At 32.8% G+C, this 23,948-nt stretch overlaps 1 protein-coding gene across 3 annotated transcripts in view; it reads left to right on the top strand.

The window, feature by feature from the left end:
* Positions 1–23,948, top strand: part of AQR (aquarius intron-binding spliceosomal factor) — a 116,063-nt gene that overhangs the window by 78,770 nt on the left and 13,345 nt on the right. For all 3 annotated transcript variants that reach the window (XM_068548856.1, XM_068548853.1, XM_068548864.1), the window contains 7 exons: positions 2,780–2,851; positions 4,238–4,425; positions 5,132–5,303; positions 7,271–7,441; positions 10,279–10,364; positions 20,289–20,463; positions 23,792–23,905. In XM_068548856.1, the coding sequence (XP_068404957.1) occupies positions 2,780–2,851; positions 4,238–4,425; positions 5,132–5,303; positions 7,271–7,441; positions 10,279–10,364; positions 20,289–20,463; positions 23,792–23,905 (978 nt within the window). The remainder of the gene's footprint in view (positions 1–2,779; positions 2,852–4,237; positions 4,426–5,131; positions 5,304–7,270; positions 7,442–10,278; positions 10,365–20,288; positions 20,464–23,791; positions 23,906–23,948) is intronic.

Here is a 23,948-nt window from a genome sequence, read left to right as displayed (position 1 = left end):
CTATTGATACTGACTAAACTCTGATTTTAACGCACATCATTTAACTTCCCTGCAACTGTTTTATCTGTCATTACTTATAGTGTTTGTGTACTGGTTTGAATTTAAAGTTAGCAAAGCATTTGTTGTTGATGAAAATAACTGACAATTTTTAAATGTTATGAGCTCACTGGAAGATAAATGCTAAATAAATTCAAGGTGAATAGAATTATTGTTATCTTGGATGAAAGTTTCCTCATTTGCAAGGTAGGACAAATATGATAATTTATTAAAAGGTAGTGTGAACTTACCTAGTGGTGTGAATTTACCTTTTGCAAATTAGTGAGAATTTTTCACCTAAGTATTTTTTTCTTGGGGCTGACACATAAAATATACTTTGGATTGATATTAAATTATATCAGTTTAATAATACAGGGAAATGCAGTTTAAGTAGAGCATTTTATGCTTTCATGCAGCTGTTCACATGCATATTCTACAAAACATTACTTGTAGCTTATCACATTTTCATTGATCATTTTCTTACATTGTGCTATATACATCTAAAGATAGTTAACATGAGTGCTGATAGTATCCCTTACATCTTTTATATTTTTAATTTTGAAGTTTTATTTTTATCAAACTAACACATGCATCTGATGTAAGAGCTTAAAAACTTTGTAGCTCTACTTAACGTTAAAAAAAGGCAGTCCCCTACTCCCCTGTTGTTCTCTAATTAATCTTTCAACTCTTCTAGTATTTCCTTTGTCCTTTCATTTATATCAATAAAGAATGTTAAATTTCCATTAGGCATATGTTTTGATTCTGTGCTGTCCCCAAGGAAACATGCAAGCACATTTGTGTACTCTTTTCCTTCCTTAAAACACCCAGTATAGTTGTGTCATAATTTTGCTTTGTGATTAAAATCTCCTTTTTAACAGAATCTATAGATATATTTTTGTAAGTTAAATCACATTAGATTTGCAGAATTATTTCTCAGGAAAGAGGCTCTTTAAGCTGTCGTCTTTGAGCTGCTCCCACTCTGTTTTCCACATTGTGTCTATCACCTTCAGAGTCCACGTGGGAACTTCTGAGAAAACATGGCTTTTTGAACCCCTCCTTCTCCCAGGTTCCCACCAGGATGACCTAATTAATCATTGTAATAGGGAAATTTAGCATTAGATAGAGCTAGAGAAGACACCCATCCACATGCCTAAAACTTTCAGGTAGTTTCGATAGAAACAGTGCAGAACTGAACCTTAACTTTATCATGTACAGTGGAAATCCAGCTCAGCTACCAGTCTTGAACAAATATAAGCATATTTTGGTAAAATGAGTAGCACAGAAATTAGAGGATATATGAACAATTAGTGTAAAAGAGTTAATTAAGTATTAAGAGCAAATATGCTCCCCCTACCTTCCACTTCCTTGGAAAACAAAATAAGGGGAGGAAACTTTGAAAATAGAAAACAAAGGAGCTCTAATTGTACTTAGTGAAAGTCTCAAAGAAAGTATTTTACCAATAAAACAAGGAATAGGATATTATACTATCATAAGTAGCAATCAGAATTAGAAGTGGAAGGGAAAAGATAAAACCTGTTGAGAATAAATCTAGAAGAAAATTGGGCACATAGAAGAGGAGGTACATGAAAGAAAGAATGAAATTTCCTTAGGTTGGAGAAAGACTTGATTTTTCATTATTTTACAAATGTGCAGTGCCTAACATTCCTGGAAACTGGGCTAGAGGGAAGATTCAGGCATCAAACAAGTACATAAATATACAGACAGAATTATAGATTGTGATGTGCCGTGAGACAAAGGCACAGAGTACTGTGAAACCCGTTTTAGATTGAGAGGTCAGAGTAAGGCATGGATAAAGTGGGTTTTAAGCTGATACTTTAAAAATGAGGAAGAGCCAAGCAGACAAAAAGTGAAGAGAAAGTAGCATGTTCAGAGGGCCTGAGGCATGAATGGTTTTACCATTTCTGAGAAAATGAAATAGGTCAATGTAGTTGAAGCTTAGTGAGTAAGGAGGAAGGTGACATGTAAAGTATGAGAGGAAGGCAGGGGCCAGATTGAATACAGGCCCTAGTTAACACATCTCTTACAGTCCACATTAAGAGTCCTTTTTTCCTAGGACAGGTGGAAACCAATGAAGGGTTAGAAACCAGGTGACGTGTTGTGATGACTGTTATATGAGTGGTTTAGGGGAGGCAAGACAGGAAGGAGAGGGACTAGTAAAGAGATTGCTGGCAGTAGTCAGAGTAGCAGCTTGGATTAGAGTGGCGGTGGTAGTAGAAATGTAGAAAAACGAACAGATTCTAGAGGGAGTTTTGAAGGTAAAATTGACATGCTTTGGTGACGGATTGAATGCTGGGGGTGGGGAACAAAAGGAGATTGTTGAGTGCCAAGTGGGATTCATAAGGGAAAAAAATTACTGCAAAATACTACCTAGGATAAGAGTACCAGTGGAAATGACCTCATATATAATCATAGGTTGATTCTTGCTTATATAGAACTTCAAAACTGAACTGAAAATAACTAAATTGATAATCGCAATCCAGGAAATGATAATAAACGAGGCTTCCTTAATGTAGAGTTGTATGTTTAGGGCACTTCCTTAAAGTTAAAGACTTGAATTGGAGAAGCAGTAGCATACTGGTAAAGAAGATCATGAGATTTCTGTTTGAATAATTTGTTGTTATTTTGATCTGAATTATTTGGGATGCTTATTACAGTCATGGTGGTAGCTGTTTGGCTTTCAGGCTCTCTTTTTGACAAGCTCTCTTTTTTCTCCCTTTCCCAGTATGACAACATTTTAATGGAAGAGGCTGCTCAGATTCTGGAGATAGAAACTTTTATACCTCTTCTTCTACAGGTAAGATACTGAGATTGAGACAAAGAAAGTAGAGTTTTGGGCTCCCCTGGTGGCGCAGTGGTTGCGAATCCGCCTGCCAATGCAGGGGACACGGGTTCGAGCCCTGGTCCGGGAAGATCCCGCATGCCACGGAGCAGCTAAGCCCGTGTGGCACAGCTGCTGAAGCCCGTGCGCCTAGAGCCTGTGCTCTGCAACAAGAGAAGCAACCGCAATGAGAAGCCCGCTCACCGCAACAAAGAGTAGCCCCTGCTTGCTGCAACTGCAACTAGAGAAAGCCTGCGTGCAGCAACGAAGACCCAACATAGCCAAAAATAAATTTATAAAAGAAAAAGTAGAGTTTTAAGAATTCTGGGGGGTAGCATCAGAAAACTACACAGTTTGGGGGTGCTAATTGCTATGATTATGTGTTCTCCTTAACTTCATTATGTTTGGTATTCTATTTTAAGCATGTAAACTTCCTTTAATCTATTCACTGGTTATTGAGTAGTTTGTATTGTTTGGGAGCACTATTTAAAAATTCATAGTTATCTCTCAGTTTTGAAAAGACTTAGTAATTTTAATCAAGAAAATTACATTGTTAGGCAGTTTGGAGGGAAGGTGAGCTCCTTTTTCATTTCTTTTGTTTAGAGTTGTTTCTGGAATTGTTTTTGATCCCTGGGTGCATTGCTTTTCTTTATTTTGTGCCTGAATTTTTTTAGATAAATGATGATGTTTAAGCATGTTTTCTTATTGTACAATAGTCTTTACTGTGGAGCGTAAAAAACAAAATGTGGAATTCCTAATTGAAGAATAGAGGCTACTCTAATTTATAGATAAATTGGGTTCTGGAAGTTGTTTTATAAAGCCAAGTTATTTGGGACTTGTACTTTATCAGAATGTGTTACAAGGAACAAGGAGACAGGTAGAGTAGGAAGCTGAAGTGTTAGTGTAGGAAATGAAAGAAGGTATAATTTCTACTGCTTTGGGGGGTTCACAAATTCACAAGCTGGCTCTTGGCGTAATTGTGATACAAGGTATTTACGTTGACGTCTTTCCGTGTCCCTGCTTGGGCATCTGTTTCTTTCTGTGCACCCTTTGCCTAACTATGACCTAAGTCTCCCAGACCCCGTTGGGTTACCCTGCATAGTAAAGTTACGGTAATTCCGTGCTTGCCTCTCAGTCCCTGCATCCTCCCTCACGCACTGTCAGCCAAGAGCAATGGTACCCCATGCAAGTTGCTCTATAAATTTGCCAGATTCTGTCCTGTGGAACTGGGGAAGAGCAGGAATTCATAAGCTGTTAAAGCCATCTTGTGAAGAGCGAAAGAATCTTGTGCAATCAATTGGGGATTAACAGGGTGGGTAAGATATTAGAATGCTTTGCCATTTCCTCGCTTTTTATTCCTAGAATCCTCAGGATGGTTTTAGCCGACTAAAACGTTGGATTATGATTGGTGATCATCACCAGTTACCTCCAGTCATTAAGAACATGGCCTTTCAGAAGTACTCCAACATGGAGCAGTCCCTCTTCACTCGCTTCGTCAGAGTTGGAGTTCCGACTGTGGACCTCGATGCCCAAGGGAGGGCCAGAGCAAGGTAAAGGAGACAGGGCAACGGGGGGCAGGGAGGGCGGACGTTAGGGATATTCCTGTTCATTTAAGGGCATCATTTCGATGATCCAGGTATTCGATAACATCTTCTGTGTAGACTCTTATCTGTTATCCAGGAACTCGGAGGCAAATCTGCAAATTGGAAAGTGCCTTTGTGACCTTCAGCATGGGGTGTGAATTGACCAAAGTATATCCTTCATTTTATTCATTGAGACTAATTTAAGTGACCTGTAAACTAAGAGCTGCTTTTCACTGTCACCTCCCTTTTCTTCGTGCCCCCAAAAGATGTGCGATTAATATCATTTTGAAATCTAAAGCTAGAGGTGGACAAGAGGAGAGCACACTGATTCTTACTTCATAAAAGGTACAGGTCCCCTCTCATAGTTACCTCAAAAATTTTTTCACTGTGCAGACTCTTCCCTGATTCTTTTTATTTCAGGAATAAAGGTAGCATTTACCTCAGAGAGCGTAATGGAGCTATCATTTCTTGTCATACCGTCAGTCTTCTGACTTGGTTACTTGCAGGGAGACAGAGGTTGCAAGAGCATTATTGCTAAAAAGAAGAGCACAACGTGGATAACGTGGAAATTAACAGGAAGAGCCCCCATCCCTTAGAAACCCCCTTATATATATTAGAAGGGGATTTACAATGCTAATATTTCCGGTTTTGGGGGGGGATTTGTCTTTCAAAGCTTGTGCAACCTCTACAACTGGCGATACAAGAATCTAGGAAACTTACCCCACGTGCAGCTCTTGCCGGAGTTTAGTACAGCGAATGCTGGCTTGCTTTATGACTTCCAGCTCGTTAATGTTGAAGATTTTCAGGGACTGGGAGAATCTGAGCCTAACCCTTACTTTTATCAGGTAAGAAAAAACAGGAAACTTTTAAGTTTATTTTGCATTTTCCTGGCCGAATTACTACCTAAATCAGTATTACTGAACCACTTGGACAAACCATTAAATAAAGCAAAGTTAGATCTCTACCTCACACACAACACACAAATTTCCATTTCAGATGGACTAAAGATATATACGCCAAAGAAAAGAAACTTACATAAACATGCTAAAAAAAGAAGAAAATAATGATGGATATATAATGTTGGGGTGAGAAAGGTCTTTTTAAGCTCATTACCAAAATCAAAAATCATAAAGAAAAATATTGCTTGATTGAGAGCAAAATTTATTTTCAGCCTTTAAAAAACAACAGGTTGAAGTCTGGATGTGTATAGAACTCTTTAAAATCACTTGTAAAAGAATCAACCCCCCAACAGAAAAATGCAATAAGGACTAGAATATGCAATTCACAAAAAAAAGATAAAGATTTGTAGCAAGTATAAATCACTGGAATGTATTTTCACCTCTGTTGGGTTAGGTTTGGGAAACTATATTCATGCAATGCTCGTAGGAAAGTAATTTGGTGAACATATTGTTAGTATGTATTAAAAGCAGTACTCTCACTTCTAGGAATTTATCCTTAAAAAAAAAAAAACGGACAAATTTGCCAAGACTTATATGCTAAAATGTTCATCACATCTTTTTTGTATTGCAAATTATTTTTGAAAGGAGAAACAACCTAAATGTCTTATCAGTAGGCATTAATTACACTTTTACCTATTCCGTGTAATACTGAATAGCCACTAAGAGTAACATTATAACTTGCTTTACTGACAGGGAGAATGTCTATGCTACATTAATGAAAAAATCAGCTTGCAAAGTGTGTCTATAGTATCCCGTTTTGCTTTTTAAAAAGCAAAACATACATATAGAAATATGTACAGATAATCTCTACAGAAAGATCTGGCAGCATATGCACCAAAAGATCTGTTCTTTTATCTGTATTAGCTGATGCTAATAGATAAATGTAGTTTGTTATCAATATAGAAAACGGAAAGATTTACACAGCCATGTGGCTCCTGTCTTCCAAAGAACGAGAAAATTTAGATGAAGAGTTAACCGAAGCTGTGTGTCACCAGAATACAAGTGATTTTTCTGAAGGTCTTCCTGTAATTTTCCTGTTGCCTTTACATGAAATCCAGCTTCTTGTCTTTGTTGATTTTCATGTTATGTTTGTATTCTCATTTTACTTTCTTCTCTCATCTGTTAACTTTCAGTTTAGTCTCTGTTGAACTGGACTAAGCAGCCTTGTGTATCCTTTCTCACTCTCAAGTAGTGTATTTAAGTCTTGGTTTTAAACTCCTTCCCATCCATCTTTACCTAGACCCTCTAAGGTCACAGCAGGCCAGAATGATCAATTTGAGGCCACATCCTCTTCCCATCTAAAGTGGTCTGGTAGAGGTGGCAGCCATTAGTAAGAGAACAAACATAATACACACACAAAAAAACTAAGAAGTATGAAGGAAAAAGGAAAAACATTGTGTAAAAATTGAGAGCCAACTACAGTACTGCTGGATGTATATGTTAGACTGGATTTTCTGCTGGCTTCTAAGATAGTTACCTTGCTTCTTTATGTTAATATTTCTTTCCCTAACTATAGTTGCAGTACACTGTAACAGGATATTATTGGTCTGTACTGTGACTCTTGTGGTCCCAGAAATACTAAGCCTTTAAGTTGGTAACTTTTATTTTATGAGTGTTCCATGTATAGCAGATATATTGCAAATGTTAAAGGGAAGTAATTACCACATACTCTGTTTTTATTTATCATTGTTGATTTAGGATAAGTTACTGCTCAGTTTTATGAGAGGTATTCACTTGTCCAAGATATTAACTGTTCACTTCTTGAGGTGTGATAAATGAACAAATTGTGCTAGTTAACTGTTTTTTCTATAAAGGGAAATAAATGCACAATCTGATTAATGCTTTCATTACAGAATCTTGGAGAGGCAGAATATGTAGTGGCACTTTTTATGTACATGTGCTTACTTGGTTACCCTGCTGACAAGATTAGCATTCTAACAACATATAATGGACAAAAACATCTTATTCGTGACATCATCAATAGACGATGCGGGAGCAATCCATTGATAGGAAGACCAAATAAGGTAATTTTACAAGTATAATACGTTCTCTTATTCATGTTGTTGGCAAGATGGAAAGATTTATATTTATTATGAGTTATTTATGTTGTTCTACCTTGTCTCTTTGCTATCTCCTTTTAAAATATGTGAGAAAATGAAATAATAGGAACTCTATAAATTATTCTCTGGCAATTCTGTCTGACAGTGTTATTGGTTTGCTGTGAACGTCTGTCTCAACTATCACATTGACGATTTTTGTTGACAGTAATCAGAAATAAACGTTTCTGAAACTTTTTGTTGGTTAAAATGATATCTAATGAAACTATTTATGTCCTTTATAGTAGAAATAGGAATTGTAGCATTTTTTTATTTTGTTTGTTTTACAGAGGTATAACTTGTACTGCTTCTTATTGCATGTATGTGTAGGGGGGTGTTTGTTTTTTCTTGGGGACAAAGGAAAATCGTAAAGTACATTCAGACCTTAGGATTTTTTTTATACTTCTTTATGTGATATGACGGAGTAACAGCAAATAAAAATGAAGATGCTTGATTTTGTCAATACAGGTTTGAAAAATTAGAAAGAACAAAACATAAATATAGTATTAGTAATGATGCAGTTAGGGCTTTGGTTGTGAACATAGCTATATAAAAGCTCTTTTACCTTTTCTTGGAAATCACAAGTAAGAGAAAAATGGGAGGAAGAAAAAACAAATTCCATTTTTAGCGAGAGGACATGTGACTAAGATCAAGAAGGAAAAAATGGGAAGAGAATTTAGGGGACCAGTCTTGAAAGTGCCAGCAAAAACGCACTTTCTGAAAGTGGTGGCATACTTCGAAGTATAAGAGCCACATCCCTATTATTCAACAACGGATATGGGTATTGGGGTGAGCAGAAGCCTTCCTGGTTCCAGACTGATTCAAAGAAGAGTACAGATGAGCTGTATTTGAAAAAAAATACACCGTCTCTATAGTAACAGTGGAAAAGAGAACCATCTGTTGTTAAAATCACTGAGCCTTTAGGAGAAAGTTCGGCTCACCCTCACCTAACCTCTTGTGCATAGCTAATCTGAGAAACCCGCCTAATCAGCGGTAAAATAGAGGAGAAAGGGAAACTAGCACAAGCTCAATTTATGAATGAGGGAAAGAGCATCCGAACAAACTAATTGACAAGATAACATACTCCAGAAAACACGTTGGCCTAGAACAGATGAAAATTTTGAATGCATATTTGGGTATGAATTTTAAAATACTTAATGAAGTACCCATTTCTGTGAGGGCAGGCTACAAAACAGAGAAATTGAAGAACCCAGGAAGAGATGAAATGTGAACTGGCAGAAAATAAAACAAAGAAACGGAGACAAAATTAAAAGGAATGGGGAGGAACAGACACTGTAGAACACTCCATAAGGGATATAGAGAGTGAAAATGAGAAAGTAATAACTTTGAAATATAGGAAGTTTAGAAATAGAAGAACCTCAGTGTCTGAGTCCTTTTATTTATGAGTAACAGAAAAACTTAAACAATAAGGAAAGTTACTCTCTCTCATAACAAGAAGATGAAAGTAGTGTGGCTCCAGGTTAGGTTACAGTGTGACTCAGTGATGTCATGAAAGACCGAGGTTCATTTCATCTTTCTGCTCTGCTGTCCTCAGTCTGTGAGCCCAGTTCTCAGACAAGCTCTCCACATGGTCAGGATGACAACAGAATTTCCAGGTATAATAGCCACACATAAGAGCAAAGGACTATATCCAGAATATATGAACTCCTATAAAAGTCATTGTAAAATATAGACAACCCAGTACAGAATTGGCAAATGAATTGGGCAGCATACAAATGGACAATAAGCACATGAAAAAATGCTTACCATCACTAGTTGTCAGGGAAAATGCAATTAAAACTACAGTGATGGACCACTACACATCCGATAGAATGGCTAAAGTTATAGAGATTGACAGTATGCCAAGTGTTGGCAAGGATGTGGAGCAACTAGAACTCTGGAACTGGAACGGTGCTGGTGAATGTGAGTACAGCAACTTTGGAAGACAGGTTGACGGTTTCTTAAAAACACCCACACGGTCCAACAGTTTTACCCCCAGATATTTATCCAAGAGCAATAAAAACATATTTACACAAAAATATTTATACATGAATATTCATTGCAGCTTTATTCAAAATAGCCCTAAACTAGAAACAACCCAAATTCCGTGAACAAGGGAGTGAATAAACAAATTGTAGTATATTCGTTCAGTGGAATACTATTCACCGGTAAAAAAGGTATGAACTTCTAATTTATGATTCCATTTTTATGGAATTCTAGAACTGGCAACAAAATAATCTATAGTGACAGAAAGCTGATGAGTGGTTGCCTGGGGCCCCCAGCAGATACAGATTTGATGACAAAAGGGACTGAGGTAGTGGAAATTCTGATTGTGGTAGTGGTTATTTGGGAGTATATATTGTCAAAATTTATCAAATTGTACATTTAAAATGTTGCTGGGCGTCAAATTGGGATATCAGGTATATAATTAGCTGAACAACAGTCCCTGCTTTCATGGAGCTGAGTAGTCTAGTAGGGGGAAGATTGTTACTTCCACAAATATAATAGTTACTTAGGTATCTGCAGAGTTAAAGATTTGAGTGCTGTAAATGTGAACAACATAGGGACATAGCCTAATCTGGTTACCATGGTTTATTTCATAGTGTTCATTGACTTGTTTTTTCAATTCCAAGTATATAGTCATGTTCTTTTGGGATTGATTATTTTAAGGGTAAGATTTTTATTTCTAGCACTTTATTTAAATGATCTCTCTAGAGTTTTTGCTTTTGAAAATATACCATATTCCCCCTTTTTCTTTGCCTCAGGTGACAACCGTTGACAGATTTCAAGGTCAACAGAATGATTATATTCTTCTTTCTCTAGTACGAACCAGGGCAGTGGGCCATCTGAGGTATGCAAGGAAACATTTTCATAATAGTGTTGAACTTTACCGTGTGCTTTAATTTTGAGCTTCTGTGGCTAAGTAGTTTTAAATTTTATGTTGAAAGTGTAATTAATTGTTATGGCAACTTTTGGTGCTTTTTGTTGGACTGTAGCAGTATCATATTCTTTGCATAGTTAGTTAATCATTGCCATTGCTTCTGAATGTTTTGAATCTTAAATGTTTTAGTAATTTTAACTTTTTTTACTATTCAGGAACAGTCAGAGATAGCATTTAATCATAATATATATATATATATATATGTATGTATATATATGTTTTGAATCTTAAATGTTTTAGTAATTTTAACTTTTTTTACTATTCAGGAACAGTCAGAGATAGCATTTAATCATAATATATATATATATATGTATGTATGTATATATATGTTTTGAATCTTAAATGTTTTAGTAATTTTAACTTTTTTTACTATTCAGGAACAGTCAGAGATAGCATTTAATCATAATATATATATATATGTATGTATGTATATATATGTTTTGAATCTTAAATGTTTTAGTAATTTTAACTTTTTTTACTATTCAGGAACAGTCAGAGATAGCATTTAATCATAATATATATATATATATGTATGTATATATATGTTTTGAATCTTAAATGTTTTAGTAATTTTAACTTTTCTTACTATTCAGGAACAGTCAGAGATAGCATTTAATCATTATATATATATATATATATATATATATATGTATGTATATATATGTTTTGAATCTTAAATGTTTTAGTAATTTTAACTTTTTTTACTATTCAGGAACAGTCAGAGATAGCATTTAATCATTATATATATATATATATATATATATATATATATGTATGTATGTATATATATGTTTTGAATCTTAAATGTTTTAGTAATTTTAACTTTTTTTACTATTCAGGAACAGTCAGAGATAGCATTTAATCATAATATATATATATATATATATATATGTATGTATGTATATATATATGTTTTGAATCTTAAATGTTTTAGTAATTTTAACTTTTTTTACTATTCAGGAACAGTCAGAGATAGCATTTAATCATTATATATATATATATGTATGTATGTATATATATGTTTTGAATCTTAAATGTTTTAGTAATTTTAACTTTTTTTACTATTCAGGAACAGTCAGAGATAGCATTTAATCATTATATATATATATATATATATATGTATGTATATATATGTTTTGAATCTTAAATGTTTTAGTAATTTTAACTTTTTTTACTATTCAGGAACAGTCAGAGATAGCATTTAATCATAATATATATATATATGTATGTATGTATATATATGTTTTGAATCTTAAATGTTTTAGTAATTTTAACTTTTTTTACTATTCAGGAACAGTCAGAGATAGCATTTAATCATTATATATATATATATATATATATATGTTTTGAATCTTAAATGTTTTAGTAATTTTAACTTTTTTTACTATTCAGGAACAGTCAGAGATAGATAGCATTTAATCATTATATATATATATATATATATATATATATATATATATATATGTATGTATATATATGTTTTGAATCTTAAATGTTTTAGTAATTTTAACTTTTTTTACTATTCAGGAACAGTCAGAGATAGCATTTAATCATTATATATATATATATATATATATATATGTATGTATGTATATATATGTTTTGAATCTTAAATGTTTTAGTAATTTTAACTTTTTTTACTATTCAGGAACAGTCAGAGATAGCATTTAATCATAATATATATATATATGTATGTATGTATATATATGTTTTGAATCTTAAATGTTTTAGTAATTTTAACTTTTTTTACTATTCAGGAACAGTCAGAGATAGCATTTAATCATAATATATATATATATATGTATGTATATATATGTTTTGAATCTTAAATGTTTTAGTAATTTTAACTTTTTTTACTATTCAGGAACAGTCAGAGATAGCATTTAATCATAATATATATATATATGTATGTATGTATATATATGTTTTGAATCTTAAATGTTTTAGTAATTTTAACTTTTTTTACTATTCAGGAACAGTCAGAGATAGATAGCATTTAATCATAATATATATATATATATATATATATATGTATGTATATATATGTTTTGAATCTTAAATGTTTTAGTAATTTTAACTTTTTTTACTATTCAGGAACAGTCAGAGATAGCATTTAATCATAATATATATATATATGTATGTATGTATATATATGTTTTGAATCTTAAATGTTTTAGTAATTTTAACTTTTTTTACTATTCAGGAACAGTCAGAGATAGCATTTAATCATAATATATATATATATGTATGTATGTATATATATGTTTTGAATCTTAAATGTTTTAGTAATTTTAACTTTTTTTACTATTCAGGAACAGTCAGAGATAGCATTTAATCATAATATATATATATATATATATGTATGTATATATATGTTTTGAATCTTAAATGTTTTAGTAATTTTAACTTTTTTTACTATTCAGGAACAGTCAGAGATAGCATTTAATCATAATATATATATATATATGTATGTATGTATATATATGTTTTGAATCTTAAATGTTTTAGTAATTTTAACTTTTTTTACTATTCAGGAACAGTCAGAGATAGCATTTAATCATAATATATATATATATGTATGTATGTATATATATGTTTTGAATCTTAAATGTTTTAGTAATTTTAACTTTTTTTACTATTCAGGAACAGTCAGAGATAGCATTTAATCATAATATATATATATATATGTATGTATATATATGTTTTGAATCTTAAATGTTTTAGTAATTTTAACTTTTCTTACTATTCAGGAACAGTCAGAGATAGCATTTAATCATTATATATATATATATATATATATATATATATATGTATGTATATATATGTTTTGAATCTTAAATGTTTTAGTAATTTTAACTTTTTTTACTATTCAGGAACAGTCAGAGATAGCATTTAATCATTATATATATATATATATATATATATATATATGTATGTATGTATGTATATATATGTTTTGAATCTTAAATGTTTTAGTAATTTTAACTTTTTTTACTATTCAGGAACAGTCAGAGATAGCATTTAATCATAATATATATATATATATATATGTATGTATGTATATATATATGTTTTGAATCTTAAATGTTTTAGTAATTTTAACTTTTTTTACTATTCAGGAACAGTCAGAGATAGCATTTAATCATTATATATATATATATGTATGTATGTATATATATGTTTTGAATCTTAAATGTTTTAGTAATTTTAACTTTTTTTACTATTCAGGAACAGTCAGAGATAGCATTTAATCATTATATATATATATATATATATATGTATGTATATATATGTTTTGAATCTTAAATGTTTTAGTAATTTTAACTTTTTTTACTATTCAGGAACAGTCAGAGATAGCATTTAATCATAATATATATATATATGTATGTATGTATATATATGTTTTGAATCTTAAATGTTTTAGTAATTTTAACTTTTTTTACTATTCAGGAACAGTCAGAGATAGCATTTAATCATTATATATATATATATATATATATGTTTTGAATCTTAAATGTTTTAGTAATTTTAACTTTTTTTACTATTCAGGAACAGTCAGAGATAGCATTTAATCATTATATATATATATATATATATATATATGTTTTGAATCTTAAATGTTTTAGTAATTTTAACTTTTTTTACTATTCAGGAACAGTCAGAGATAGATAGCATTTAATCATTATATATATATATATATATATATATATATATGTATGTATATATATGTTTTGAATCTTAAATGTTTTAGTAATTTTAACTTTTTTTACTATTCAGGAACAGTCAGAGATAGCATTTAATCATAATATATATATATATATGTATGTATATATATGTTTTGAATCTTAAATGTTTTAGTAATTTTAACTTTTTTTACTATTCAGGAACAGTCAGAGATAGCATTTAATCATAATATATATATATATGTATGTATGTATATATATGTTTTGAATCTTAAATGTTTTAGTAATTTTAACTTTTTTTACTATTCAGGAACAGTCAGAGATAGATAGCATTTAATCATTATATATATATATATATATATATATATATATATGTATGTATATATATGTTTTGAATCTTAAATGTTTTAGTAATTTTAACTTTTTTTACTATTCAGGAACAGTCAGAGATAGCATTTAATCATAATATATATATATATGTATGTATGTATATATATGTTTTGAATCTTAAATGTTTTAGTAATTTTAACTTTTTTTACTATTCAGGAACAGTCAGAGATAGCATTTAATCATAATATATATATATATGTATGTATGTATATATATGTTTTGAATCTTAAATGTTTTAGTAATTTTAACTTTTTTTACTATTCAGGAACAGTCAGAGATAGCATTTAATCATAATATATATATATATATATATGTATGTATATATATGTTTTGAATCTTAAATGTTTTAGTAATTTTAACTTTTTTTACTATTCAGGAACAGTCAGAGATAGCATTTAATCATAATATATATATATATGTATGTATGTATATATATGTTTTGAATCTTAAATGTTTTAGTAATTTTAACTTTTTTTACTATTCAGGAACAGTCAGAGATAGCATTTAATCATAATATATATATATATATATGTATGTATATATATGTTTTGAATCTTAAATGTTTTAGTAATTTTAACTTTTTTTACTATTCAGGAACAGTCAGAGATAGCATTTAATCATAATATATATATATATATATGTATGTATATATATGTTTTGAATCTTAAATGTTTTAGTAATTTTAACTTTTTTTACTATTCAGGAACAGTCAGAGATAGCATTTAATCATAATATATATATATATATATATATATGTATGTATATATATGTTTTGAATCTTAAATGTTTTAGTAATTTTAACTTTTTTTACTATTCAGGAACAGTCAGAGATAGCATTTAATCATAATATATATATATATATATGTATGTATATATATGTTTTGAATCTTAAATGTTTTAGTAATTTTAACTTTTTTTACTATTCAGGAACAGTCAGAGATAGCATTTAATCATTATATATATATATATATATATATATGTTTTGAATCTTAAATGTTTTAGTAATTTTAACTTTTTTTACTATTCAGGAACAGTCAGAGATAGCATTTAATCATAATATATATATATATATATATATGTTTTGAATCTTAAATGTTTTAGTAATTTTAACTTTTTTTACTATTCAGGAACAGTCAGAGATAGCATTTAATCATATTATATATATATATATATATATATATATATATATATGTTTTGAATCTTAAATGTTTTAGTAATTTTAACTTTTTTTACTATTCAGGAACAGTCAGAGATAGCATTTAATCATTATATATATATATATATATATATATATATATATATGTATGTATATGTATGTATATATATATATATATATATATATATGTATGTATGTATGTATCTCCTATGTCTGTTTGAAACTTAATGGCAGAAATTAAAGGAGGTAAAGTGGTAAAAAAGTCTAAGAGTAAACTTTTCATTGCACAGGATTTCTCACTTTTCCCTACACCGTCTTTTAGCTTCAGTGTTAGGATAAAGGAACCATTTGTTCTCCCAGGATTAAGAATTGTCAAAACAAACAGTAATATATTTTTATCATGTATTGTGATGTATTTATGTGCTGGAGATTTATGGGAATAATGTCTCCTTGTTAAAAAGCAGCCATTTAGTTCTATATAGACCTTCATCTCATATGACTTACTAGCAAAACTGTAAGGAGAGTTCATTTTATTGTTTTATTTGATGGATATAAAAAGAAAATTCTGCAAGCTCTCATAATGTTGTCATTCAGTCAAGATCTATTTGGTGCTTAACCCAGAGTGATCAGGTTCCATTAGACCGATAACTTTTATGTAAGAGTAAACAATGATGTAATGTTTCAAGAAATTGTTTCAGTACTATAGCATTCTAAAATGCAGTGTGTTTTTACTTAAGTGTCAAAACACGTTTTGGAGACTAACTTTTCTAAAAAGCGGTTCCATTTCCACGTTGAAATTTATAGCTGCTGCTGCATAGGGTATCATTATGATTTACATAATTAAAATCTCTTACCCAAACTCACAGTATGAATACGTGAATACTGCTTCCTCCCCTTCCCACCTTTCTCCTTACTCGGTAGTGCTTTTGTCTTTTTCACATTCCCATGACTTTATTTCTATGCTGTTTTTTACCTGACTTCTGGAAACTTAAAAAAAAAATGAAGAGAAAGATGATGATAATAAAATGCTTATAAATGAAGGCTTAAAAAAGAACCTGATTTCATTGTTGTCTTACATATCTAAATTTTCTTTATCCAGATAAATTAGTCTTCCTTGTATTTGCCAACTTCCCTTTTGGAAGTCTAGCTTCTTCTTCGGGGGCTGCTGGTGATGGTGGTAGTGTTATTAAAGCACAGAGGGGAGAAAGTCAATTGACCTATGATTTACGATTCAACCATCCAGGTAGGTTAGGTATCTTAGCTAGAATTTTATCAAACTCCTCATAGAATTTTTTGGTTTGTAGATACACTCTTTCATATCTTTCTTTTTCTAGGAAGTAGTAAAATATTTTGTTTTTCAAGTTTCAAGATACCAAGGAAACCTACTTTCTTCCATATTTCTCTTCTTAATAATAGCTTTATTGGGATATAATTCACATACCATACAATTCACCTATTTTAAGTGTACAGTTCAATGATTTTTAGTATATTCCTAGTTATGCAGCTATCTTCACGCTTTTAGAACATTTTTATCACCCCATCACGATTTTAGAACATTTTTATCACCCTATACCTGTCAGCAGTTATTCCCCTCCCCTCTCCCCTAAGCCCTTGGCAACCACTATTCTACTATATGTCTATAGCTTTGCCTATTCTGGACACTTCATATAAATGAAATCACTTAGCATAATGTGTTCAAGATTCATCCATGTCGTAGCATGTCTCAGTACTTCATTACTTTTAATTGCTAAATAATATTTCATTATTTTCTGTGTGAATTTTTTACTTTTTATTTACCCATTCATCAGTTGGTGGACACTTGGGTTGTCTCTACTTTTTGGCTATTAGGACTAATGCTGTTGTGAACATTCATGCACAAGTTTTGTGTGGAAGTATGTTTTCCGTTCTCTTGGGTGTAGACCTTGGAGTGGAATTGCTGGGTCATATAGTAACTCTATGTTTAACCCTTTAAGAAACTGCTAAGCCGTTTTCCCAAGTGCCTGACTTTCTTCTTTTACCCACATCTTTTTTTTTCATCCAGGATAGACTAATCAGGTGATTGTTTAGGAGCCAGGCTATTCAGCGTCCAGCGTCCGTGCCAGAGACCTGCTTTAGGACACTGTGGAGCTGTTTAGAAGCTAGAATAGTGAGACATTTCTGGTTCCTTTTCCAACATTCGTTGTTCTTGTCCCTACTGACTTGAATAGACCAGCTACAAATAGAAATGCTTGTGACTTGTTCAGAGCAAAGCAGTGGAACTGTAACTTTCCTGTGTTGTCTCCTTGTAGGGGCTCTATCAGAGTGATGGCTTGTTGTTTAACAGTGTTGTTTCTGTCCAGCCGTCTTCTGGGGACTATGAAAGAAGGTGGTAGTTCTCATTGCCCTGGTTTCAAGATACAGCTCCAAGGAACCCTGGCTTTTCATGCTGCCACCCTTTACTTTTTTTGCCTGGTAGTTTGTTATGTTTATAGTGTTTGGTCATTCATTTAACAGAGATGTTCCCAGATCCTCCTATTATTTGGCAACGCGATGGGTGCTTGATATATAGTCGTAAATCTAACATTCGTTATCTCTGTCCCCATGGAGCTTAGAATCCAGTGGAGGAGACATTAAACATGTCCTTGGAAAATACCTACATTGGATTCTGCAGAAGATTTTAGTCGAACTCTCTTCATGTACAGTGGAGATCGAGCTTAGTAGAGCCACTTAACTGGCCTACAGTACTAAGGACTGGAGGGAAAAGTTCCTCAGAGGAACAGGTTCATTGTCACTGCTCTGCCTAGAGATAGAGCCTTCTGGATGAGAAAGGGAGAACTGAATATCATAATACAGGGATTACCATGAAAACAACGGCTTAGGTCACCTCCTTCCACCATGCCCTCCCCACCTTTTTCCCTGACAACATTGTTTTAACAGTGTTTTTATTAAGTTTATAATACTTAGGTGAGAACTCATGCTAAGTATTTCCAGCATTGTACATCCAGTTATTAGTTTTGGAACCACCCACCTATAGCGTGACCCCTCGGGCTTCTAAGGGACGTGGAGGAAGTAAAAGCAATTTGGCCTGCAGTAACCTAGAGGGTGACATTTCCTTCGTGAGTCCAGGGTGTCACAAATGTAGAAATTCCTCAAAGCTACTGAAAATGGGTATGCTTTCTCCTCATACCTAAATGAACTTCTCTTAGTTTGGGTTGCTGGGAGGCAGGGATACCCCCTCAACATAACTGCTATTATATATGATGTTGCACAGTCCCTCCTGATGAGGGACACTAGATCCTTATCAAGGCCATAAAACACAATAGAAAATGAGGCTGAATTAGAGGTATTCCCCAAATATCTTGCATTATGCAGAGACAAAGAAAAGCCATTTGATAAATATTCCAATTCCCGATTCTCTGTCTGGTTATTATATGATCTTTGTAACATTTGATCTCTGTAACACTCTTTAACACTTTCTTTCAGGAGTTAGGGATGACTGTACCAGGTTTTATTATTATTCATGAAAGTCTTCTCTTTTGTAGAATACTCGCAAATTTAAATAGCCGTCTAAGAACATCTCAAGAAAACAAGCTGTCCTCTGTATTTGAAACCAAAACTATATTTTCTTACTAAAACACATTCTAACTAATAGTGAAGTGAAATTAAACTTACATAGCCACTCTTTTATAATTTTTTTTTTCTTTTTACACACAGCCACTCTTTTGTAATTTTTTTTTTCTTTTTTACATGGTCCTTGTTGGTTATCTGTTTTAAATATAGCAGTGTGTACATGTCCATCCCAAACTCCCAATCTATCCTTCCCCACCCCACTTCCCCTCTGGTAACCGTAAGTTCATTCTCTGTTTCTGTTTTGTAAATAAGTTCATTTGATTCAGGTAAATTCAGATAAAGTTTTAAGAACATATTCTTTCTGAAAGATAAAGAAAACTTCCATCGTTCATCAGATAGCCAGCTACATGTATAGCTGGATCATGCATTTTGGCATTTTTATTACTGTTATGTGAACACTGAGACCTATTATAGTCCAGCCATTGGGCGTAGGTACTAGAGTAAATGCGTGAATAAGAGATGGTATTATTATGTTATATCATTCGTCATACTGTATTTCTGTTTGTATTTGTAATTATTATTATAAATAAGTATAAAACAGTACGATAAAAGAGTTACCTAGGAAGTAAAATTTGACCCATTAACCTTGACAGAGCATGGGAATTTGGTAGGTGAAATGGAGCAAGGGCTGGTTTGAACTGATTCAGTGGTGGTGATACAGTAAATTGGTAACTGACAACCGAACTATATCGTAATACTAGTATAGCAACTTAAACCTTTTTAATCAGTCATTGGTTATTTTGTGATTCTCCCCACCCTCTCCCCGCAAAAAAAAAACGTAGAAGTTGGTAATAAAGCATTAACTTCTTACTTGGTTAACTAGTTACATGGCATTGATTAACTTAATGTTTATTCTGTTAAGTTTTCAAGAAGCTTAACTCTTTATTGCCACAGCTTAACAGGAATATTTACTGGAATATGTTTTAAAAATAAAAGGCTGCATAAATATATTGCTAATCTTGATATGTTTTAATTCATGTCGTTTGTTTCTCAAAGGGATGTCCGTCGCTTAGTGGTGGCCATGTCTAGAGCCAGACTTGGACTTTATATCTTCGCCAGAGTATCCCTCTTCCAAAACTGTTTTGAACTAACTCCAGCTTTCAGCCAGCTCACAGCCCGCCCACTTCATTTGCATATAATTCCAACAGAACCTTTCCCAACCAGTAGGAAGGTAAGACCACAGGTGACCACGTTAGCAAAGAGCATCATCACATAAATCATCTGAACACTGGTTTAGAGTGCTGCTTATGCTAAGGAACTGAATTAAGATTTTCTATGTAAAAATAAGGACACCAGCTAACATTTACTGAGTACTCACCACATATCAGGCAACTTCTCTGATCCAATTTCCAACATATGGAAAATGGGGTTAATAAGAAAACCTATTGAACAGGTTACCAATAGGAAATAAAATAATGTATGTCAAAGCTAATAGCCTGATACATGGTGGGTACTCAATAAATGTTACATTACATACGTTATCTTATTTCATCTCAGTAACAGCCCTGTTCAGTAGGTTTTCTTATTAACCTCACTTTCCATATGTTGGAAACTGTGGATCCGAGAAGTTAAGTAGTTAAGCCACGCATCTGAGTAGATGGAGAGTCCAAGATTTAAAAACGCAGGCAGCCTGACTCCAGAGTCCATGTTAATCATCATCATACTATACTGCCTCTCTTCAGCTTTGTAAGGAGAACTTAGCTAATTACTTGATAACAGTAATAACTGGTTTAGCTCTTGGAGAACCCTCAAAGAAGCTTGCATTCTGGGAGAAGGTGTCAGGGAACAGCACAAACACTTAACTCAGAGAAGTGCCACTCTCTCCTCATCCCTGCTACCCATCTCCTATCTCCCCTTCTTTCTTCCCTTTCCCACCCTCAGCTCCCAGAGGTAACATTATCTCTTCAGTTTCTGGCTTAGCCTTACTTTTGCACAAAGGAGCAGGTAACTTTATTTTCTTACGTTGTTTTCTTTCTTACATGAAGGTCAGCATACTACAGACTTTTGGGCTTGTGTGTGTTTTTAATTTAATGAAATGTCTTAGTGGTCCATTGAATTTTAAATAAAACTGTCTTAAACGTTCACAGTATACTTCTTTTCCCCACCTCTCTTTCTTCTATTTTTTAAAAAATTAAAATTTATTTTTTTTATTTTTTCATTTTTTGGCCGCACTGTGTGGCTTGCAGGATCTTAGTTCCCTGACCAGGGATTGAACCCGGGCCCTCGGCAGTGAGAGCATGGAGTCCTAACCACTGGACTGCCAGGGTATTCCCCCCCACCCCTCTTTTAAAAAAAAAAATAAAGTTAAATTCTGTGCGTTTGTTTTGTAATAATGTTAAGAACTTTTTTTTAATTGTTTTTTTTTTTTTCCCTTTAAATAAAAGAAATGCTGCTGTGGAGGAATAGAAGGGAAAGGATGGAACGATACAATGGGGTGGGGCCATGTGCAGCCTTGAGTGTCAGGCTCTGAGGTCTGGACACAGTCCTATAGCTGTGAGGTTCTCAGTCTTTTGTGGACTGATTATTAAACAGGCACATTGCTGATGAGAGGTCTGGGACAGAGGCTAGGTATCTTCAGGTTTAACACACTCTCCAGGTGCTTCCTAGCCAAGGGCTGCAGACACACCTGGAGGCAATACCAAGGAACAGAAGGTTTGGAAAGCGGTGCTCTAGGCAGTACCATGGACTCAAGCCCTGGGGGCTGAAGGCTGGGAACATCTCCCCATCCTCCGCTCAGGAGACAGTGTGAGGGGTGAGGAGGACTGAGCAGCCCTGAATCTCAGGAGAGGCTGCTTCCAGCAAAGCCGCCAGATAATATGCAAATACAAACAAAGAGAAAGACTTCCATGCTTTAAAGGCAATATTCCATAGTTGTAACAGCATGGCAGTCTTTGCACACAGAAGTTGTGACCGTTACAGAAAGTGGCCACCATCCAAAGAACACCTGCTTATGTGCAATACCACCGTCCTGCTTAATTCTGAGAAATGCTATTTAACGTACTAAATATTTCTAACTTTATGTGCTTTAAATAATTTGTCACTTTAAGGTAAAATCCTTTTTCTTGATATGTTTTTTACCTCTATGATTTTCTGAATTGTACAGTAAAAAAGGATGAGACTTTATAAAAATTTTACAATTGACTTTAAATAGGAAAGTTCTTAATCTTTATTCTCAGATGGTTTAGACGAAGTGCAGATTTTCTGTTTTCTTCATTTGCTTTACCACTTTACCTACACCGATAGAGTGGTGTTTCTCAGATTGTTGTCAGAAGCTACTGCCTCAGAATCACCTCGTTCTCCCTCAGACCTACTGAATGGAAATCACTGGGGGCTACAGCCCAGGCCTCTGTTATTTAACACTTTCCCCACATGGTTCTGATGGATACTACAAAGTTTACACCTTAGACTACTATTTGCCAACATTTTTGACCATACGCTTTATTAGTAAAGAAAAAAAAAAATCTTGCAGGAATTCACTGGCGATCCAGTGGTTAGGACTTCACGCTTCCACAGCAGGGGGCATAGGTTTGATCCCTGGTTGGGGAACTAAGATCCCACAAGCAGCATGGCATGGCTGAAAAAAGAAAACTGGCAAATATTAACTCTCATGACTAACAAACAGTCTATATATTAAGTAATAATAAATGATAGCTTCTTATTTTTTAGGAAAGCATAAACGGGAAGAATAATTTTAATATTTTCTTTGTGAATAGCCTTGAGAATTGCCTTTGGAGCATATGTGGTATTGGAGACCACTACTTTAGACCATGTTGATTTTTTTTTCTGTTCAAATCATTGCTTATTTCTTATAAATTCTTCTACGTTAGTTAGTAGACCAAAACTCATGTTTTACTTGCCAACTTGAAATTATATTAAAAGCTAGTGACTCTTAGCTCTCTCCTCATCTCTACCTTTTCTAAATTTAAATTGAATCACTTCTCTTCATGAAATCCTTATTTGACTCTAACAAACACTTACATGTTAATGTCCTCTTACTATTCTTATTTCCTCCAAACCCTAATAGTCAAATAGTGTTCATACATAAGATGGAGACATGGGATTCTGTTGAAGTGTTAGCTTTCAGTGTCTTTCACTCTATACTTAACTTTCTTTTTCTTTTTTTTTTAAATTTATTTTATTGATGTATAGTTGATTTACAATGCTGCATTAGTTTCTGATGTACAGGAAAGTGATTGAGTTATACAAATATACACTCTTTCATACTCTTTTCCATTATGGTTTATCACAGGATATTGAATATAGCTCCCTGTGCTATACAGTAGGACCTTGTTGTTTATCCATTCTATACGTAACAGTTTGCATCTGCTAATCCCAAACTCCCAATCCATACCTCCCTTACCCACCCCCTCCTTGGCAACCACAAGTCTGTTCTCTATGTCTCTGAGTCTGTTTCTGTCTCGCAGATAAGTTCGTTTGTGTCATATTTTAGATTCCACATATAAATGATTATACTTAACTTTCTTTTTGCCGTCTTCTAGAATGGAGAGAGACCATCTCATGAAGTACAGATAATAAAGAATATGCCCCAGATGGCAAACTTTGTATACAACATGTATATGCATTTGATACAGACCACACATCATTATCATCAGGTAAGTTTTCTCAAAATTGACTCTTACTCTTCTTGCTGTAGAA

This window comes from Eschrichtius robustus, chromosome 1, assembly GCF_028021215.1.
Source record: "Eschrichtius robustus isolate mEscRob2 chromosome 1, mEscRob2.pri, whole genome shotgun sequence".
Classification (NCBI taxonomy): Eukaryota; Metazoa; Chordata; class Mammalia; order Artiodactyla; family Eschrichtiidae; genus Eschrichtius; species Eschrichtius robustus.
This window is presented reverse-complemented; position numbering and strand designations above follow the sequence as displayed.